Source organism: Jaculus jaculus, chromosome 6 (genome assembly GCF_020740685.1).
Source record: "Jaculus jaculus isolate mJacJac1 chromosome 6, mJacJac1.mat.Y.cur, whole genome shotgun sequence".
Taxonomy (NCBI): Eukaryota; Metazoa; Chordata; class Mammalia; order Rodentia; family Dipodidae; genus Jaculus; species Jaculus jaculus.
In genome coordinates, this window is record NC_059107.1 from 99,169,106 (window position 1) to 99,191,818 (window position 22,713).

The following is a 22,713-nucleotide window of genomic DNA, read 5'->3' on the forward strand; positions in this document are numbered from 1 at the left end:
GTCCTTAGGCTTCACAGGCAAGCGCTTAACCGCTAAGCCATCTCTCCAGCCCCTGTTTCATTTTTATATTTGGCAAATACCCATGTGATCAAGGTTGTTCCCAGATACAAATCACAAAAAACTACATAAGAACTACCATATTCGAGGTATTAAATACATGTTAGGTGGTATCATTATTGTTTGGAGACAGGACCTCATTCTGTAGCTCAAAATGGCCTTGAATTTCTGGCAATCCACCTGCGTCAGCCTCCCCTATGCTACGATAACAGACATGCGCCATTCACAGTTCTGGAATGCACTATGGAGTCTCAGGGTGGCCTCAAACTCTCAGCAATCCTCCTAATTCTACCTCTGCTGGGTCTAAAGACGTGCACCACCATGCCCTAGCTAAGTGTTATTTTTAATGCCCAATTCCTTCTAGTCCTTAAAGTTTGAAAAATTAAGAAGCTAACTATGCCAGTCACTCTTCTACATAAAAGGCAGACTCACCAAAGGGTGGTAAGTGTCAGATCCATTATAGGGCAACAAGGAAACTACTTTTGACAGAAAGGGAAGTGAGTACTTGGACAGAAGACTTAACAGGATTAAAATATTGGACATGTGGTAAGCACTTCTCTTAATGTTCATACGCATATATTAATGCTACTCTCACTTTTGTTTAGAGAACCTTCTCTTTTCAGATGGCAGTGACCTTGGGATGACTCAGAAGGCATCATGGTGATGAGAAGAAGTGACAGAGGAGTGCTCAGCACTGAAATCTCTCTTATCACACCTTCCAAGGTTCAGGGTCCATTGTGGAAAAGGTGGCAGAAAGAATGTAAGAGCCAAAAGAAGGGTAGGACTCCTTACAACATGCTCCTCCAGACACAGTGAGCCTTGATATCCATGATCTCACAGTGCCTGACACTACCTACACAAGACCATCATAATAGGAGGATAGATGACATCAAAATAAAAGAGACTGACAGAGAGGGGAAATGGGTATGATGGAGAGTAGAGTTTCAGAAGGGAAAGTGGGGGGAGGGAGGGAATTACCATGGGTTATTGTCTACAATTATGGAAGCTGTCAAAAAAAAAAATTAATTAGGACTGGAGAGATGGCTTAGCGGTTAAGTGCTTGCCTGTGAAGCCTAAGGACCTGGGTTTAAGGCTAGATTCCCCAGGACCCATGTAAGCCCGATGCATAAGGCGGCGCATCTGGAGTTCGTTTGCAGTGGCTCTGCCTGTCTGTCACTCTCAAATAAATAAAAATTAAAAAAAAATTTAAATGTAGCAGATTGTTGCCGATTAAAAATATAAAAAATTAATTAAATAATAAAAATATTGGGCATAGCAGAGTAGTAACAGGACAAAGCGATACCTAACGGTGTAGCACTATTAACTATCTTCTCTTACTGGGTCCCTGAAAATCTAGCCTATCATGTTTAAATAACTTTTATTAACCCTAATGGTTAATGACTGCAAAATCAGATATTTATAGAAAGGAATATCTTGAGACTGAGTAAAGATCATTCCTCTAGGCTCCTGAAGAACTGCCTTCATTGACTAATATAACCATTAATTTAAATAATTTCTTTTTGTTGTCGTTTGTTTTTTCCAAGATAGAGTCTTATTCTAGCCTTAGCTGGGCTGATCTATAACTCACTCTGTCATCTCAGGCTGGCTTCCAACTCACAGTGATCCCCCCAACCTCTGCTCCTGAGTCTGGGATTAAAGGAGTATGCCACCATGTCTGGCTTCAACTTTTTTTGACAACCTTTTGCTTCAATCTCAAGAGTGTTGGGATTATGGATACATACTAACTACCACACCATGCATAAATCAACGTTTTCAATAATACTGCAATAAAAAATTTAATCATAAAATTAATTCGTATGTAGGCATTCAAATTATTAACTGAGTATCTTCATTAGGTCAAGCACCATTCTGAGCTATGAGAATACAGACATAAAGACCCTTAATCTCTTGGGGCTGATAAATTCACTATAGAGCTACTATAAATACATTGTTTTCTGAATTAGTGAACTATCACGACCTGTGGAGAAGCCAGGTGTGGTGGCGCACACCTTTCATCCCAGCACTCGGGAGGCAGAGGTAGGAGGATTGCTGTGGGTTTAAGGTCACCCAGAGACTACATAGTAAATTCCAGGTCAACCTAGGCCAGAATGAGCCCCTACCTCAAAAACCAAGAAAGACCTGTGGAGAAATTTTCTTTCTGGTCCCCAGATCCAAAAAATGTTGTACTTGGGCTGGAGAAATGACTTAGTGGTTAAGGCACTTGCCTGTGAAGCCTAAGGACCAAGGTTCTATTTCCCAGTACCCATATAAGCCAGATGAACAAGGTGATCCATGTATCCTTGAGCTCATTTGCAGTGGCTGGAGGACCTGGTGCATCCATTCTCTTTCTCACTCTCTTTCTCTCTCTGTATTAAATAAATAAACAAATAAATATTTAAAATATTTTTTTAAATGTTGTGCTTTTCATAAGTACCTTGTGAACTCTGTGAATCACTATAAACAGTGAAATAATGCTCCCCCTTTTTTATTGCTTTATTTGAGAGAGGGTGAGTATGGGGGCCATCAGGCATTGAAAGCAAGCACCATTAACCACTGAGCCATTTCTCCAGCCCTATACTCCCGTGGCTTGTTTCTGGACAAGGAAAATAATAAATATATATATTATATTTTAAATTTTCAAGTCAGGGTCTTATTCTAGCCCAGGCTGACCTGGAATTCACTATGTAGTCTCAGGGTGGCCTCAAACTCACGGTGATCCTCCTACCTCTGCCTCCGGAGTGCTGGGATTAAAGCCATGCCTGGCACAAACAAAACTTTTTAAATTTTTATTTTAGAGAGACACACAGAGAGAAAGAGAGAATTGGTGTGCCAGGTCCTCAGCCATTGCAACTAAACCCCAGACGCTTATGCCACCCACATAGTGAGCATGTGTGGCCTTGCTCTTGCCTCACCATTGTGCATCTGGCTAACATGAGATCTGGAGAGTCGAACATGGGTCCTTGGGCTTCACAGTTAAGTACCTTAACCGTTAAGCCATCTCTCCAGCCTCACAAATTTTATATATATATGTTTTTTGAACTAGGGACTCATTCTAGCTTAGGCTGGCCTGGAATTCACTATGTAGTCTCAGAGTGGCCTCAAACTCTCAGCAATCCTCCTACCTCTGCCTCCTGAGTGCTGGGATTAAAGGCGTGTGCAACCATGCCCAGCCCCCACAAATAAATTTTTTTAAAAATATTTTTATTCGCCAGGTATGGTGGTGTACACTTTAATCTCAGCACTCAGAAGGCAGAGTTAGGAGGATTGCCTTGAGCTCAAGGCCACCCTGAGAATACACAGTGAATTCCAAGAGAGCGTGGGCAAGAGCAAGACCCTATCTCAAAAAAATATGTATCTATCTATCTATCTATCTATCTATCTATCTATCTATCTACACACACACACACACACACAAATAAAATATTAGAAAAGAGAGGTCAGGTCAAGTGCAATGGTGAATGGCTTTGAATGCTAGCTACTTAGAAGTCTGAGGCAGCTCTTCTCTCTATACTTCTCTCCTTGCAAATAAATAAACAAGTAAATGCAAAAAATCCTTAAGGAGCTGGAGAGATGGCTTAGCAGCTAAGGTGCTTGCCTGAGAAGGCTAAGGACCCATATTTGACTCTCCAGATCCCACATAAGCCAGACACACAAAGGTGAGGCAAGTGCAAGGTCAGACACGCCCACTAGGTGGCACAATTTTCTGGTGTGTACAATATCAGTGGCTGAGGTCCTGGCTCTGCAGTGCGCTCTTTCTCTCTCTCTTTTGACTCTAAAATAATAATAAAAGAAAAAAAAATCTTTAAAATTTAAAAATTAAAAAACTAAATTAAATTAAAAAAAAAGAAGTCTGAGGCAGGAGGACTGTGAGTTTGAGAATGACATGTTCTGAGACCCTGTCTCAAAACTTTAAAAGGGGGTGGGGTATGTAGCTCACTGGTTAGGGTGCATTCCTCAAGGCCTTGTGTTCAATCCATGATACAGATGAGAAGACAGAGAAAAGGAAAGGGAGAGAGACAAAAGAAAAGAGGCCACAAGGATTGAGTTGAGAGAAACATCTAATCTCAAAAAAGATCAGGGCTGGAGAGATGGCTTAGCGGTTAAGCGCTTGCCTGTGAAGCCTAAGGACCCCGGTTTGAGGCTCGGTTCCCCAGGTCCCACGTTAGCCAGATGCACAAGGGGGCGCACGTGTCTGGAGTTCATTTGCAGAGGCTGGAAGCCCTGGCGCGCCCATTCTCTCTCTCTCCCTCTATCTGTCTTTCTCTCTGTGTCTGTCGCTCTCAAATAAATAAATAATAAAAAAATTAAAAAAAAAAAAAGATCAAATACGAGAACTAGAGGCAGGTGCTTAGAATGCATGATGATAGTTACAGTGTTGCTGCTAGTTCCTTACAAACTTAATCTTCCCTAAATGTGATTATTTATATATATTTTTTTTTGGTTTCTCAGGGTAGGGTCTCACTCTAGCCCAGGCTGACCTGGAACTCACTATGTAGTCTCAGGGTGGCCTCAAACTCACAGCGATCCTCCTACCTGTGCCTCCTGAGTGCTGGGATTAAAGGCGTGCACCACCACGCCTGGCACTGTGATTATTTTTAAAACATCTCAATGATGCTAGGCTTGGTGCTTTAATCCCAGCACTCAGGAGGCTGAAGTATAAGAATCACCATGAATTTGAGGCCAGTCTGGGCTACATGATGGAAGTCTCAGGTCTTAACAGTTTCCACTGCATAGTCATCATAGCCAGGAACTAAGTCTCAAGTGGAAGATCAGCTGCAACAATTGGCAGCTGAATATTATAGGTTTTATGTTTTGTTTAGAAGCAAGGTCACGCTGTAGTCCAGGCTGACCTCAAATTCTTAGTGATCCTCCTACCTCAGTGTCCTAAATGCTATGATTAAAGGGCTGCATCTAACCTGGATCAGTCTAACTTTGAATATCACAGGTTTTTTAAAGCGAGTGCCTCTTTGTTCCAGCAGATCAACAATATATCACTACATAAATGGGGGTTATAATTTCGTTAAATTTCCAAACACAACTTTTGTCTTCAAGAGTCACGTTCAAAAGAACATTTTTCAAAACTTACTAGTTTTATCTTGAATACAATGAAGAATATTGCTCCTTGCTGGTGCTGGGGCTATTTGCTTTGACAAAAGGAGTCTAATTTGACATAATTAGCACCCCATGGGCTGTATGTCAAAGCATTTACCATTTTAGGTCTTATTACTAGTGCTACTCTGGATCATAGTAAGACTAGAGAAATGAAACAGTGACCTGAAATGTAACCCAGGCACATTTAGAAATTCTGAACTCATGAAATTCTCAAGAACACAAAGGTATTCACTGAAGTCAAACAAGAAGCGTCCTCATTCTTCTATAAAGAAACCAGACACTATTCCTAGTTGGTGGAACAACTCATTCACCCAACATTCCTCTTAACATGCATGAGAACAAATCCCAGTTTAAAAGATCTAGCTGGAGATGAGGCTAGGTGCAAAGAGGTATTTCAGAGACGTTCAGGCACTGTAATTTTTCCCTCAGAAGCCTTTTCTTGGTTTTGTTGTTTTGTTGGTTGGTGCTAGGAAGTGAACCCTCAAACGTATTAGGCAAGTGCTCTACTGCTAAGCTACACCCCAGCACAAAGATGGTTATATTTTGCAAACAAAAAAAATCCAGATAGCTGTACTCAGGCCAATCTGATTTTCCAAAAGAATTTACATAATAAGGCAAGAAGGATGAGGAGCCTTCTAATCACTTTCCTGAACCTCACGCCATGGGACTGAAGGCAGGATAAGGAGCATAGCCTGGGGGCATTTGGGCAATGGAAAATTAATGACCACATAGCCTGGCCTGCCCTAAGGTAAAGGTTATGAGACACCCCAGGTTTAAGTGAGCTTCCAATTTCATACTCAGATAATAAATGACAACTGATAGCTTTTCTCTCACAAACACTTCAATATTTGAATACACAGCTGTCACCTCCCTGCTCTAGCTCCTGACACCCACCTAACTTTGTTTATTACTGAGCCTTTATACCAGCCAAACCACAGAGTATGGGATGGTCTCAAAAACAAATGCATTCACCCTAGGCAGACTAAAGATAATGGGTCTAGCCTAGCAAAGAACATGTCAGCTTAACAAATATGTGGTAAAGCAGTACTCTTAACAACATTCTTGGCACATGTACACAGTATTAATCATCTTTCCTATACTTATCAGACTCCAACTGTGAGGTCAGAATCAACTTTCTAGGGCTAGCTAGGGTATAAGAAACCCTAAAGCTACACTACAATCAGAGCCCACCAAGCACAGTCTTTCCATCTTCACAGGATTTGAAAGGCCCGAATGATAGCTCAGAACCAAATACTCTTCTCACCCACTGGCTCCTGTCACTTTTTCAAAATCATGCTCTTTCCCCCAAGCCTCCTTCACTGACCAATGGATTTTGTCTCAGTCTGGCTCTAGCTGACCTTAGGACAAAGCAAGAGGAAATGAAGGCTTTATACTTCAGACCCCAGGAAACCAAGTTTCTATTAAAAGTCCCCTTCCTTCCCTTAAAATTCAGAAGTCAACAGAGGGAAATAAAGCTTTTTTGTCGTTTTTGTTTTTTTTCAAGGTAGGGTCTCACTCTAGCCCAGGCTGACACTGAATTCACTATGTAGTCTCAGGGTGGCCTTGAACTCACGACAATTCTCCTATCTCTGCCTCCAGAGTGCTGGGATTAAAGGCCTGAACCACTATGCCCAGGTTTTGTTTTGTTTTGTTTTGTTTTGTTTTGTTTTGTTTTGTTTTGTTTTAAGAGAAGGTAAATGCAAGCCTTCTTGCTTGTAAATGGTGATGTACACCTTTAATCCCAGCACTGGGGAGGCTAAGGTAGGAGGATCTCTGTGAGTTTGAGGCCACCCTGAGACTTCGTAGTGAATTCCAGGTTAGCCTCAGCCTGGGCTAGAGTGGAAACCCTACCTAACTCCAAAACCAAAATAAAACAAAACAAAAAAAAAAAACTATCTCTTCTTTTCCAGTAAATGAGGCTAGATGCTCAAGTATTTGTTTTTGTTTTTTTTTTTTCCTCCTCTCTCAAGGTAGGGTCTCCTCCTAGCCCAGGCTGACCTGGAATTCACTCTGGAGTCTCAGGGTGGCCTCAAACTCATGGTGATCCTCCAACCTCTGCCTCCCAAGTGCTGGGATTAAAGGTGTGCACCACCATGCTTTGTTGTTAATTTTTAACTATCAAAGTCATCACTCTTGAAAAGGCAAAGGAAGGAATATAAAGACATCAGTGAAGGAGAGCACAGAAATGTTTTTTGTTTCTATAGATTTGCTTACCTACAGTTTTTTTTGGGGGGGGGGTTGTTAAACTCAGAAAAAAAAAATCAGAGTGAAAAATCAAATCAAAAAGCATAATAAAATCGTGTAGCTTTAAACTCTAACCCTCTCAGAAACTTCCCAACTCTTTGGTTTATGATAAAAAGGGCAAAATGCCAGCCATGTAATTCAAGCTAGTCTCAACTCTCAATGTAGCTGAAGATGATCTTAAACTTCTGCTCCTCCATATCCTTGAGTGTTGGTATTACAGGCATGGGCAGCCACACCTGGTTGATGTGGTGCTGAGTATTGAACTCAGGGCATCCAGCATGCTACATAAGCACCCTAAAACCTTAGCCATAACTCCAGTCCCAAAACTTTCATTCTTTTTGCTTTGCTGTACATGTATGGATATATGTACTGTGTCGGCCTGCATAAGCCAGGGGTTTATTTTGGGTGTTTTCCTCAACTGCTGTCAACCTTATATATTGAGACAGGGTCTTTTGCTTGAACCCAAGCTCACACATTTGCCTAGTAAAGCTAGTCAGTTTACCCAAAGTAAGCTGCCTCCTAAGCCCTGGGATCACAGGCATGCAACCACTAGCATTTATGTGGGTGCTAGGGTTCCAAACTTAGGTATTCACCCTTTGTAGTAGTAAGTGCTTTACAGACTGAGCCAACTCCCCACACCCCAAATTTCCATTCTTAAAAGTGTTCATTGCATGGGAGAGAAATCACTAGTCAAGGTATTAAACAGTGGACACTACAAGCCTTATTTGGCCAGCCAAGCCAAAAGAGCCAACCAGTACAATAGTGGCATGTCTGTCATGGTGGAATCAACTGCCCTCTAATTGGACTGAGGCCCACTGCATGGGAGGAATACATCCCCTAATACTGAAAACCTACAACAGGGGTAGTCATGAGCCCCAGGGGTGTAACATCTGCTGCTGTATGGCGAAATGTATATACTATGCTTATCAAACTGCCCAGTAAGCACTTCTGATAATGTTCACACCCTTATATTACTGCTACTCTCACTTTTAGTAGAGAATGTTCTCTTGTCAGATGGCAGTGACCTTGGGGTGACTCAGAAGGCATCATGGTGCTGGAAAGAAGTGACCAGAGTGCTCAGTACTGCAATATCTCTATCACACCTTCCAAGGCTCAGGGTCTATTGCAGAAGAGGTGGCGGAAAGAATGTAAGAGCCAAAGGAAGGGTCAGTCTTACAACGTGCTCCCCCCAGACACAAAATGGCCTGGATAACCATGACCTCACAGCGCCTAACACTACCTACACAAGACTATCATTAAGAGGAGTAAAAGATCATGACATCAAAGTAAAAGAGAAACTGATTGAGATGGGGAGGGGATATGATGGAGAATGGAGTTTCAAAGGGGAAAGCAGGGGAGGGAGGGTATTGCCATGGGATATTTTTTTATAATAATGGAAGTTGTTAATAAAAAAATTTGAAAAGAAGAAAAAAAAACCCAATAATAATAATAAGAGTGAAGCTGGGCATGGAGGCTCACACCTTTAATTTCAGCACTCAAGAGGCAGAGGTAGAAGGATTGCCATGAGTTTGAGAGCACCCTGAGATTACATAGTGAATTCAAGGTCAGCCTGAGCTAGAGCAAGACCCTGCCTCAAAAAAACAAAACAAAACAAAACAAAAACCAGGCTGGAGAGATTGCTTAGTGATTAAGGCATTTGCCTGCAAAGCCAAAGGATCCTGATTTGACTCTCCAGGACCCACATTAGCCAGATGCACAAGGGGGCACATGCATCTGGATTTCATCTGCAGTGGCTGGAGGCCCTGGCGTGCCCATTCTCTCTCTCCCAATCTCTGCCTCGTTTTCTCTCAAATAAATTAAAATATTTCTTTAAAAAGTGTTCACTGTATACAGACATGGTGGCACATGTCTGGAGGAAGTCAGAGGTAGGAAGACTGTTGTTCAAGTTCAGGGCCATCCTGAGACTACATAGTAAATTCCAGTCCGCCTGGGCTAGTGAAACCCTACCTCGAAGAAAATTTTAAAAAGTGTTCATTTTATATCCCTAACATCTTGTCCATTTGTTCCCTTCATACATGGCTAAGCTAATGGAGTATGTCTAGAAAATGAAGTATATTCATGCATAGTGGGAAAATAGGAAGACAAGTTAAGCAAAGAAAAATTCCGCTCCCATTTAGTTAAAATTAGAATACATTTTTAAGAGCTTTGGGCAGAAAACATTCCATTCTGCCCCTTTACTCTTTCAGATTCCTATAGCCAAGTGGTTCAACAGCAGCTGAATGGCACACATAATGACATCATTGATTGGAACCATAATAGAAAGGAGAGAAGGCTGGGTGTGGGGAATGAGAAGGGAGGGAAGTGAAGATGTATTTGTGTTACAAACAAAAGGCAAGCTCTGTTCCTCAGCAGGGATAAATGAAGAACCAGATGACTGGATATACTGAGGTCAGAGTGTCCCCTATTGTTTCCTCTTTAAAAGCTCCTTTGCCACTCCCTCAAGGTTTGTTACTATGGCCAGTGGAGGGAGAGCAGTTTGTTTGCATTTTAAAGAGGAAGAGAAGAAAAATAAACTATATATATAATCATATATAGCCTCTCCTTAAATCACTAAAACTGATTTTCAAAATATTATGAATTGGGAGGGACATATAGGTAGTTAATTTTTGTTGAGCCTTAAAATACACTAAGTAAACCGGGCATTGTGATGCACACCTTTCAATCCCAGCACTTGGGAGGTAGAGGTAGAAGAATCAGGCCACCCAGAGACTATATAGTGAATTCCAGGTCAGCCTGAGCTAGCATGAGACCTACCTCAGAAAACAAAAACAAACAAACAAAAAGCAATCTTCAAGATTGTACAGATCTTCCTGAAATTCATCCTCAATGATAACTACTTTTAAATGTTCTTTCGACTATTTAGGTAAAACTTAATTTGTGTATTGAGGAGTTACCCCCTCAATTAAGCCCATCCTAAACTGAAAATAATGCATGCATTTAATAACCTCCCTACCAGACATCACAGTCTAGCATCAGAACACTATTGTTACCATAGGCCTAGAGACTGAATGGAAGACTGTGAGCTGCAACTTGCTGTTGATGGCAAGTGTCTTAACATATTGCTAGCTCTAGGAAATGTTCAAAACATTCAAAACGCATTATCAATCATCAAGCTTTAAAGTGCCTTTAACCACTGAGTCATCTCTCCAGCCCAGAAGAAATATATGCATTTTTAAGTGTGTGTCCTTTTAATTCTTATTTATTTGAGAGAGAAAGAGGCAGACATAGAGAGCAAGAATGAGCAAAACAGGGATTCCTGCCACTACAAATGAACTCCAGATGCATGTGCCACTTTTGCTTTTTTTTTGCGGAACTCACAGTGATCCTACTGCCTCCCAAGTGCTGGGATTAAAGGTATGTGCCACCATGCCCAGCTTGTTTTATTTAATTGTTTTGTTTCCCAGGTAGGGCCTAACTCTAGCTCAGGCTGACCTGGAATTCAGTATGTTGTAGCCTCAGGCTGGCCTTGAACTCAGTGATCCATCTACCTCTGCCTCTCAAGTGCTGGGATTAAAGATGTGTGCTACCACAGATGGCTTAATTGTTTTTTGTTTTATTCATTTATTTATTAGCAGGGAAAGAGAGAATGGGCATGCCAGCTCATAGTGCCACTGCAAACAAATTCCAGATGCATGTGCCACCTAGTGCATCTGGCTTTAACATGGTGGGTATTGGAGAATTGAACCCAGGTCATTAGGCTTTGCAGGTAAACACCTTAACCACTGAGTACTCTCCAGCGCAAAGGTGATTTCTTTTTTTAAAGATTTTAATTATTTTGAGAGATAGAAACAGAGTGAGAGAATGGGTGTGCCAGGGTCTCTAGCCACTGCAAATGAACTCCAGACTCATGCATTACCCAATGTACCTGGCTTACATGGGTACTGGGGAATTGAACCTGGGTACTTAGGCTTCACAGGCAAATGCTTTACTGCTAAGCCATCACTCCACCCCAAAGGTCATCACTTCTAAACCCACAGTATGAGCTTTTGTCTACATACCAACCTTAATGCAAGACTTGGAACTGAAGGAGAATAAAACCACAAATATTTATTTTCATTTATATCAAACAATTGAAGGGAACCATGAAATCAATCAGATCTTCCTTCCAGAAGGGCATAAACTGAGATCTGCATTATTAAATCAGTCAAGCACAATATTTGGGTTGGGAAACACTTCTCTCCCTATGCTTGGACTGACATGATGTTTTAGAATTCTCAATGCTTTTTTTTTTTTTTCTTTCTTTCTTTTGGTTTTGCAAGGTCTTACTCCAGCCCAGGCTGACCTGGTATTTATTCTGTAGTCTCGTGCTGGGATTAAAGGCATGTGCCACCACACCCGGCTTCATTGATTTTTAAAAAATATTTTCTTTTCTTTATTTGCAAGCAGAGAGACTGAAGACAGACAGACAGGAAGAATGGGTACGCCAGGGCCTCCAGCCATTGCAAAAAGACTCCAGATCACTTTGTGCATCTAGCTTTAGCTACTGTGTTTTGTGAGGTAGGGTCTCACTATAGAAGGCTGACCTGGAATTCACTATGTAGTCTCAGACTGGTCTTGAACTTATGGCAATTTTCCTACCTCTGCTCACTCTCTCAAATTAGCTTCTATCAGGGATGGAGAGATGGCTTAGCGGTTAAGGCATTTGCCTGCAAAGCCAAAGGACCCTGGTTCGATTCCTCAGGACCCACATAAGGCAGATGCACAAGGGGGCACATGTGTCTGGAGTTTGTTTGCACTGGCTGGAGGCCCTGGCATGCCCATTCTGTCACTCAAATAAATAAAAATAAAAAATGAAATATTTTTTTAAAAATTAGCCTATCAGGTAACAGCTCTAAATCCAAATTTAATTCTTACTCCTTTCCTATGAGCCAAGTCCAGTCCTTCACCAACAGGATGACTCACACAAATACTACTTTTTGGAAGAAAACTAACAAAGAAAGAAAACCATGCTGATAACCAATAAGAGCCAACCAGACAGATATTATTAAAGCATGTGCCACCACACCCAGATGATTTTTAAACTCTGTGTGTGTGTGTGTGTGTGTTTAATTTACTCTATTTATTTGAGAGAGGGAGGGGGAAGGATATGGGCATACCAGGGCCTTCGGCTGCTGCAAGCAAACTCCACACTCATGTACCACCATGTGTACCTGGCTTATGTGGGTCCTGGGCAACCAGGACCCACATAAGTTTTGCAGGCAAGTGCCTTAACTGCTAACCCACCTCTCCAGGCTGAGATATATACATAGACAAACACACACACATACACCTCAAATGGGTACACCAGGGCCTCCAGCCACTGCAAACGAACTCCAGATGCATGTACCACCATGTGCATCTGGCTTACGTGGGACCTGGACAATCGAACCTGGGTCCTTAGGCTTCACAGGCAAGCATCTTAACTGTTAAGCCTTCTCTCCAGACCCTGATTTTTATGTTTTATTATTATTTATTTATTTGAGTGACAGGAATATAGAGAGAAAAAGAGATCAGACATGCCAGGGCCGCTAGCCACTGCAAACAAACTCCAGAGGCATGCGGCCCTTGTGCATCTGGCTTATGTAGGTCCTGGGGACTTGAACTGGGGTCCTTAGGCTTCACAGGTAAATGCCTTAACCACTAGGCCATTTTCCCACCCTCCAAGCCGACTTAAAAATTTTTTACATTTATCTATTTATGAAAGAGAGAGAGAGAGAGGGAAGAGGTAGAGACAGGGAGGGGAGGAGAGGGAGATAATGGGTATGTCAGGGCCTCCAGCTACTGCAAATGAGCTACAGACCCATGCATGTCCTTGTGCATCTGGCTCACATGGGTCCTGGGGAACTGAACTTGGGTCCTTTGGCTTTGCAGGCAAGTGCCTTAACAGCTAATGCATCTTTCCAGCCCCAGGCCAAATTTTGTTTTTGTGACAAGTCAATTATCCTACCTCAGCATTCCAAGAGCTTATCCTGAGATTACAGCCTTAAGCAACTATACCTAGCAAAATTGGCTTTGTCCCAACTTCTTTGGTATTTCAACATATATCCATAACAATCTCCTTAAAAATAATATATATCTATTATTTATCTCACTTAAAAAATTTTTACTTCTATTTATTTACTATTTATTTTTACTAATTATTTACTATTTACTTTATTTCATTTATTTACTATTTATTTTTACTTCTATTTATTTCTGTAACAATCTCCTTAAAAATAATATGTATCTATTATTTATCTCACTTTAAAAAATTTTTACTTCTATTTATTTTTTATTTTTACTATTTATTTACTATTTATTTTTACTTCTATTTATTTACTAGAGAAAGGGGGGAGAGAATATGAATGGGCATGTCACAGCCTCCAGCCACTGCAAACAAAAACCAGACACCTGTACCCCTTGTGCATCTGGCTAACATGGGTCCTAGAGAATTGAACCTGGGTCCTTTGGCTTTGCAGGCAAATGCCTTAACTGCTAAGCCATCCCTCCAGCCCTTATCTCACTTTAAGTTAGTTTATTTACAACCAATAAGAAAGGCTCAAGACATGGTGAATTCACCATTATCAAGTTTAAATGTTGTAAATATATTCCTGATAATTCTGCTAATTTCTCTGCTGTTTTACAAGCCATACAGAAACAGATTCAGACCATGCCAGTCACTACTGTCCCATTCGAGGAACAGTTCTGGGAGAAAATCTCAGCCAGCTCATGCTCAGATGGTCCTTAGACAATCCAACTCCATCTACCTGGGTTCCCTCGAATGCTCCCCAAGGCCTAGAAGTCCACAAGAAGGAAAACCCTAAACCAGGCATGGTGGCAAACATCTTTAATCCCAGCACGCAGGAAGCAGAAGTAGTAAGATTGCCATGAGTTCAAGGCTACCCTGAGACTACATAATGAATTTCAGGTCAGCCTGGGCTAGAATGAGACCCTACCTTGAGAGGAAAACCCTAAAGGCAACCAGTTTTCTCTGTCTCCTTACTTTTATTCTTTCTCCCCAACATTTTTTCTTTTCTTCTTTTTTTGGTTTTTCAAGATAAGGTTTTACTCTAGCCCAGGCTGACCTGGAATTCACTATGGAGTCTCAAGGCGGCCTCAAGCTCGGAGCCATTCTCCTACCTCTGTCTCCCAAGTGCTGGGATTAAAGGCATGCACCACCATGCCCAGCTTCTCCCCACCCCAACATTTGCTTCCAAGACTAACTTCCTACACTCCATCAATACACTTTTGAGGTCCTTTAGAATAGTATCTCTCTCTGGGAAAAACTCTCTAAATGTTGTATTTTTACACCTGTGTTCAGCCAAAGAAGTTCAAGATCTGACTTCATCATCCCCTCTCCTCTAACAGCACTTAGTGTCTTCTCATGAGAACGGGGAATGAGAGGGGGACACAGTTAGGGTGATTGGACTCCTGAAAGTAAAAAGGCAGGGAAGTCTGTACTTGCTTGAAATCAAAGATGATCTGACCTATCTCTTGCCTAGATTCCTAGACCTGCTTTTCTACAAATAATCAGAACTTCTCCTGGGAGGGAGGTCTTTCATAGGATATATATATTTGGGGGGGAAGGGCTTGAGGTAGGGTCTCACTCTAACCCAGGCTGACCTGGAATTCACTATGTAGTCTCAGGGTGGATTGGAACTCATGGCAATCCTACCTCTGCCTCTTGAATGCTGAGATTAAAGGCATGTGCCACCACACCTGGTTTAGGGTTTTTCTTCTTAAACATTGTGGTTGGTCAAGTTTAGCCCCTGGAAATTGGTGTTAGGGGTAGCCTCTTCCTGAGACAGCCCCTGGCCCTAACCAACCAGCTGTCCCTCTGGTTAACCTGAGCTAGAAGACAGCCCATCACTATAAGGTTTGCAATGGGAGGGCCCCCTAACCCTTACTCTCCACATGGGTTCTTTATCCACCACCCCAGCTCTGCACATGGCAGGAGCTCCTTGAACTTTCTTTTCTCTTTTATTCTCATGGTTTATCCAGGCCTTCCAAGTGGGGTCTCTAGCCACATGGTGTCTTTCCTTGGCTCTGCACTGTCCTCAATAAATATAATAATTTAATATATTAAAAAGAAAGGCTCATGAAAATAATCACTGCAGATACTCAAGGTAAAGCTCAGTTGTAGAACATTTAACAAATGTATGAGATCCTGGGTTCAACCCCTACCACCATCAAAAATTGAAAAGAAAGGAAGAAGAGAGCTTGGAGGTAGCAACAATGGCAGTAGCGAGGTATCAGCTTCAACAAGAAATTGGTGAATAGGGCACTGGAGAGATGGTTTAGTGGTTAAGGTGCTTGCCCGCAAAGCCTAAGGACCCATGTTTGACTGTCCAGGTCCCATGTAAGCCAGATGCAAGGTGACACAAGTGCGCAAGGTTGCACATGCACCCTAAGTGGCACATGCATCTGAAATTCAATTACAGTGGCTAGAGGCCCAGGCGTGTCAATTCTGTCTCTCACTACTACTCCCGCTCTCTTGCATTAAAAAAAAAAAAAAAAAAAAAAGGCAGTAGTGGTAGCCTTTAATCTCACACAGAGGTAGGAGTATTGCTGTGAGTTTGAGGGCACTTTGAGACTACAGGGTGAATTCCAGGGCAGCCTGGGCCAGAGTAAGAACCTACCCTGAAAAAAAAAAAAATTGGTGAATGGAGAGCTATGCAGTTGTTTGCAAGCTTTCTATAAACTATCACTGTGTTACACAGACTGCATTCAACAGGGAAGAAAACCAGCAAAAACCAAACCAGAGATGGCTTAGCTGTAAGACAGTTGCCTACAAAGCTTAAGGACCTATGTTTGATTCTCTGGGTCCTATGTAAGCCAGTTGCACATGGTGACATTTGCAGTGGCTAGAGGCCCTGCCACACCCATTCTCTCTCTCACTCTATTTCTCTCCCCAGCTGTATCTCTAATAAGTAAGCAAATAAATAAAATTAAAGAAAAGAGATTTAAAAAACCCAGAAAAGTAGCATTTGGGTTTTATAGGAAGCCAGGGTTGTAGCTAAATAGCACGGTGTATACATACCATGAATAAGGACCTGGCTCAAACCCCATCGCCTTTTTCCACATTAAAAAAAAAAGGACCGGAGAGATAGTTTAGCAATTAAGGCCCTTGTCTGCAAAGGACCCAGGTTCAATTCTCCAGGACCCTCATAAGCAAAGATGCACAAGACGGTACAAGCATATAGTTTGCGTGCAGTGGTTGGAAGGCTTGGCATGCCCATTTTCTCTATCTGCCTCTTTCTCTATCTCACTCAAATAAATAAAAAAAATTTTTTTTTAATGGTTTTAAAGAAAGTAATCTATACCTGTATTTACTTATATGAAGGACTGCAAGTACAGGGAAAATCAGTTAATATTTCAGCAAAGAGAAAAGGGAAGTGAAGCAAAACAAAATCAGTAGGAATATGGATGCTTACTTCCTCTACTTCTGACCAAAAATTATTAGCACATGCTCCATACATTCCTAAGAAGGAATAAAAGTACTAACCATACTCCACTGTTTTACTTAATGCTTGGACTTGCTTTTGTTTTAACAATCTATATGGATTTCTTACAAGTTCCTAAACTATCAAATGTCACTTTTCCAAGTGTTCCAATATTTGAAAATAACAAAATCACCCATTCAAATTAGCCTGTATCAGTTAACACTAGAAGTCTAAATCCAGACTTAATTCTTACACCTTTCCTATGGTCCAAGTCAAGTCCAGTCCTTCAACAACAGGACCTATCCAAATAATACCTCTCTTTGAAAGAAAACTGACAGAGGAAGAAAACCAAAGTCAAACACAAGACTGAAAACCATGCGAGTGATGAGGTTAAGAACCAGCCAGGCAGACCTTAGAGACTTGTTTTGTTTTGCTTAAGGGGGTTTGGAGGCTTCTTAGCCATCACACTATGAGGGTTTACAAGAAAGGGCATACCATTATAATATAAATACATATAAATAAATATGGAGGGTTGGAAAGATAGCTTGGTGATTAAGCGCTTGCCTATGAAGCCTAAGGATGCCAGTTCAAGGCTCAATTCCCCAGGACTCACATTAGCCAGATGCACAAGCGTCTGGAGTTTGTTTGCAGTGGCTGGAGGCCCTGGCATGCCCATTCTCTCTATCTGCCTCTTTCTCTCTCTGTCGCTCTCAAATAAATAATTAAAATTTTTTAAAATATTAAGAGATTCAATTAAAATAAAATAAATATGGATATACAAATGTATTTCAAACACTTGGAAGGGACAATTTATAGCCTCATTGTTAAAAAAAAAATGTCAATAATGGTCACTGCCAAGCTAGACACAGTGATGCATGCCTTAAATCACGACACTTGTGAGACAGAAGTAGGAGTATTTTCATGAATTTGAGGCCACCCTAAGATTATTGGGAGGGGAAAAATGTAGATGAGTATAGAAAGACAGATTTCTTTAAGTTTCTGTGTAGTGCCTAATGAGTATAGGGTACTAGGTATCTTAACATTAAAATAAGTTAGCAATAAAACAAGAGTCATACAAGGAAGAAGAGCTGATATTCTACTCTCAATTTATAATATGTTCAAGATCTAAACTCAAAATATGAAGAGATGAGGAGGTTGTGATTAAAAAAAAAGAAGAATAAGAAAAGAAAACACTCAGAAGGGCTAGAGAGATGGCTTAGAAAGTAAGGTCTTGCCAGCAAAATCAAAGGATACAGTTTCAATTTCCCAGAAACCACATAAAGCTAGATGCACAAAGAGGTACATGCATCTGGAGTTCAGTTGCAGTGGCTAGAGGCCCTAGTGCACCCATTCTTTTTCTCTATCTGCCACTTTCTCTGTCACATAAGTTTTTTAGGGCTGGCAAGAAGGCTTAGTAGTTAAGGTGCTTAAGCCTAGGAACCCAGGTTCGATTCCTCAGTACCCACATAGGCCAGATGCACAAGATGGTGCATTCATGTTCTTGGAGTTCAGTTCCAGTGGCTGGATTCCCTGACGTGCCATTCTCTATGTGCTTCTTCCTCCCCTCCCCCAACTAAATAAACTAATTAAAAAATATTCTTTTAAAAAAATCAGCCAAAAGCTGGGTGGTGGCACATGCTTTTAATACCAGCACTCAGGAGGCAGACTGACAAAGTGAATAACATCTGAAAGTATACAACAACAAACCATGATCAGAGACCAAAAAATACTCATTATAGAAAAGATTGTGCAGAAAGAATTGATATCTACATGGATAAGAATGAAACTAGAGGGTGGAGAGATGGCTTATTGGTTAAGGCCACTTGCCTGCAAAGCCCAGCAACTCAAGTTCAACTCTCCAGATCCCACGTTAGTTAGATGCACAAAAGTGAGGCAAGCACAAGGTCGCACATGCCTACTAGGTGGTGCGAACATGTGAGGCTCAATTGTAGTGGCTGAGGCCCTGGTGTGCCAATCCTGTCCCTCTTTCTAAAATAAAAAAAAAATAAAAAATGAAGCTGGGTGTGGTGGTGCACGCCTTTAATCCCAGCACTCGGGAGGCAGAGGTAGGAGGATCGCTGTGAGTTCGAGGCCACCCTGAGACTCCATAGTGAATTCCAGGTCAGCCTGGGCTAGAGTGAGACCCTACCTCGAAAAACCAAAAAAAGAAAAGAAAAAAAAAGATATAGGCACATATATGGGCTTTCTAAACAGGAATTTAGAAGATAAAGTCCAACAATTAACAAACAGGACATCATGAAATTAAAAAGCTTCTATACAACAAGGGGAAAAGTAGGGCTGGAGAGATGGCTTAGCAGTTAAGTGCTCGCCTGTGAGGCCTATGGACCCCGGTTCGAGGCTCGGTTCCCCAGGACCCACGTTAGCCAGATGCACAAGGGGGCGCATGCGTCTGGAGTTCGTTTGCAGTGGCTAGAGACCCTGGCGGGCCCATTTTCTCTCTCTCTCCCCCTCAAATAAATAAATAAAAACAAACCAAAGGAAAAAAAGTAAAACGAGCAAAGAAATAGCCTAGCAAACGGGAGAAAAGCTTTGTCAGCTAAATATCTGACAGAGGATTATTACCTAGAATATATACAAAGAATGCAGGAAAAAATAATCCCATCAAAACATGGGCTACAAAAATACAGAGGGTGCTGAATAGAAATATATACTTTGCTAAATGTTTTCTTTTTAATTTTTTATTTATTTATTTGAGAGCGAGAGACACAGAGAGAAAGACAGATAGAGGGAGAGAGAGAGAATGGGTGCGCCAGGGCTTCCAGCCTCTGCAAACGAACTCCAGATGCGTGCGCCCCCTTGTGCATCTGGCTAAAGTGGGACCTGGGGAACCAAGAATCGAACCGGGGACCTTAGGCTTCACAGGCAAGCGCTTAATCGCTAAGCCATCTCTCCAGTCCGAAATATAAATACTTTTAAAAGTGTCCAATAACATTCTTGACCATCAGGGGAAAGGAAATTATACTACTAATCTGTCAAAATAATTGCCATCAAGAAAACATATGCTGCCAGGTGCGGTGGTGTATGCCTTTAATCCCAGCACTTAGGAAGCAGAGGTAGGAGGATCACCATGAGTTCAAGACCATCCTGAGACCACATAGTGAATTCCAGGTCAGCCTGGGCTAGAGTGAGACCCTTCCTTGAAGGAAAATAAAAATGCTGAGGATGTAGGGTATATTCACTGTTGGTAGAAGCGCAAACTCACACAGCCATTAGGGAGGTCTGTGTGGAGGTTTCTCAAAAAGCTAAACATAAAACTACCACATGAGCCAGTCATACCACTCCTGGGTATATACCCAAAGAACTCTACTCCTACTACAAAGATATTTTGCACATCCATATTTATTGCTGCTCTTCTCATGATGGCAATAAAGTGGAATCAGCCTAGGTGTCCATTAGCAGGTGACTGTATAAGAAATGTGGTACATATATACACAATGGAATTCTATTCAGACATTAAGAAATGAAATCATGAAATTTTCAGGGAAATGAGTGGAAATGAAAATTATTACATTAAATAAGGTAACCCAAGTACAGAAAGAAAAGCTCCCCATGTTCTCATCGTACAGATTCTAGCTTCAAATACATGGTGTGTGGTGTGTGTGTTTATATGGGAAGAAGGGGTAGACATCAGGATACCAGAAAGAGGCCCATTAGTGGGGAAACAAAGGGCTTCAGGGATGAATGGTAAGGAAAGAAACAGAAATTATATGATACAAAAGAATATTAAAGGTGGGAGAGTACAAATGGGGGTGGGAGACAGGGAGATGAGAGAAAATAAGGGATTAGTGGAGGATCAACCAAAACTAAGTATGTGTAAAGAATAAGACAGAAAAAAAAGGGCTGGAGAGATAGCTTAGCAGTTAAACTGTTTGCCTACAAAGCCAAAGGATCCCGGTTTGATTCTCCAGGACCCATGTAAGCCAGATACACAAGAGGGCACATGCATCTGGAGTTTGTAGTGGCTGGAGGCCCAGGCATGCCCATTCTCTCTGTCTCTTTCTCTCTCGTATATAATGTTTTAAAAATATTTTTTTAAAAAACAAACTCCAGATGCGCGTGCCCCCTTGAGCATCTGGCTAACGTGGGTCCTGGGGAATAGAGCCTCAAACTGGGGTCCTTAAGCTTCATAGGCAAGCGCTTAACCACTAAGCCATCTCTGCAGCTCCCCATCAGCCTCTTAAGTGCTGGGATTAAAGACATGAGTCACCATGCCCAGGTTTAAACCAGTTTTTGTTTTGTTTTTCAAGGTGGGGTCCAGCTCAGGCTGACCTGGAATTCACTACCTACCTGTGCCTCCAGAGTGCTGGGATTAAAGGCGTGCACGACCACGCCCGGCTTCTATTCAGTATCTTAACTAAGAAAAACAAACCTGAGGGGAAGCTTTGAAAATAATCTATAGGAGGTATGTTTTGCAATAAGTCCTTGCAAAATAGGTCATATAACATAATCAATCGTCATTGAGAGGTGATAATTCAAAGGACTATGCAAAATTAAATGCTGAGAAGTTAGCTACAACGTCAAGAGGCTAATTTTGGATTTGATTACTTAGTTCTTTGGGGTTTTTGTTTGTTTTTGGGTAGAATCTCACTCTAGCCCAAATTGACCAGGAACTCACTCAGGCTGGCCTTAAACCCAGTGATCCTCCTACCTTTGCTCCAGTGCTGGGATTAAAGACATGCATCACCAAGCCTGACTATATTTGTTTGTTTTTGTTTTTCAAGGTAGGGTCTCACTCCACCCCAAGCTGACCTAGAATTCACTCTGTGGTGTCCACCAGGGTAGCTTTGAACTCATGGTAAACGCTTTGAACTCATGGTAAACCTCCTACCTCAGCCTCCCAAGTGCTGGGATTAAAGGTGTGAGCTGCCATGGCCAGCTTGTCCTGTTTTTTTGAGGCAGTTTCACTCTAGCCCATGCTGGCAGTGAACTCACTGTCATTTTCTCCTACCTTAGCCTTTCTAATGTTGGGATAAAAGCCATGTGTCCAGCAGCACACCCATGAAGTCTTCCAAGCTCTAATGTTGCAAAAATAGCACTTACATTCAATTTATATTACCTTTCTAGAGATTGCAGAGACATTCAAACCAAATCTTTGTGCTCTTTCCTTCAGCTTATCCAGATTGACCTATGAAAAGAGACACACTCTTAAAAGGCCCATTCTGGAATACAATGGAGGTATCAGTTCTACCTCCTTCACTCATCAAAAGTGACAAGAGCCCAAGGAGAGTTTAAAACCAAAGTATCAAATACTGCTTGAAAAAGTGACCATATGTATAAGTCACTTCCAAATAGCTCCATCATAGTCTAAACTCATTAACTTCTACCCAGTCTCTCAACATGCCCAGTTTTGCAAGTACTTCTTAATTATTATACTAATTACATTATATAGTTTTATTTATGCATTTATTATATTATTATACATTTATCTATATAGTTTTCTTTATTTTCAAGTACAAAGAAAAGGAAGAAGGGGAAAGGGAGAGACACAAAAAGGGAGTGAAGGAGACTACATGGGCATGCCAGGGTCTCTTGCCACTGCAAACAAACTCCAGATGCATGCACTATTTTGTGCATCTGGCATTATGTGGATACTGGGGAACTGAACTCAGGCCAGCAGGCTTTGCAAGCAAGCCATCCTCCCGATCCTATAAGTAGTTCTTAATCCCTAGTATGGGCTGTTTATAAACTTCTAATCAATAATAACAAAAATAAATCATACAATTTCACTTACAGCACTAAATCTGGTAGATTTCAGAACTGAGTATATTTTATCATAACATGTTTCTATTTTCTAGACATGCTGACTCACACTCAATAACTGGAGTCTTCTTACTCTACCACTCTTTACTCTCTGATA

The 22,713-nt window shown here is 41.4% G+C and overlaps 1 protein-coding gene across 4 annotated transcripts in view; it reads right to left on the reverse strand.

The window, feature by feature from the left end:
- The window catches only part of LOC101605746 (SAP domain containing ribonucleoprotein), a 70,877-nt gene that overhangs the window by 7,047 nt on the left and 41,117 nt on the right, over positions 1-22,713 (reverse strand). For 3 of the 4 annotated variants that reach the window (XM_045153686.1, XM_045153688.1, XM_045153689.1), the window contains one exon: positions 21,913-21,981. The exons of the other annotated variant lie outside the window; for it this stretch is intronic. In XM_045153686.1, the coding sequence (XP_045009621.1) occupies positions 21,913-21,981 (69 nt within the window). The remainder of the gene's footprint in view (positions 1-21,912; positions 21,982-22,713) is intronic. 4 annotated transcript variants of the gene reach the window in all.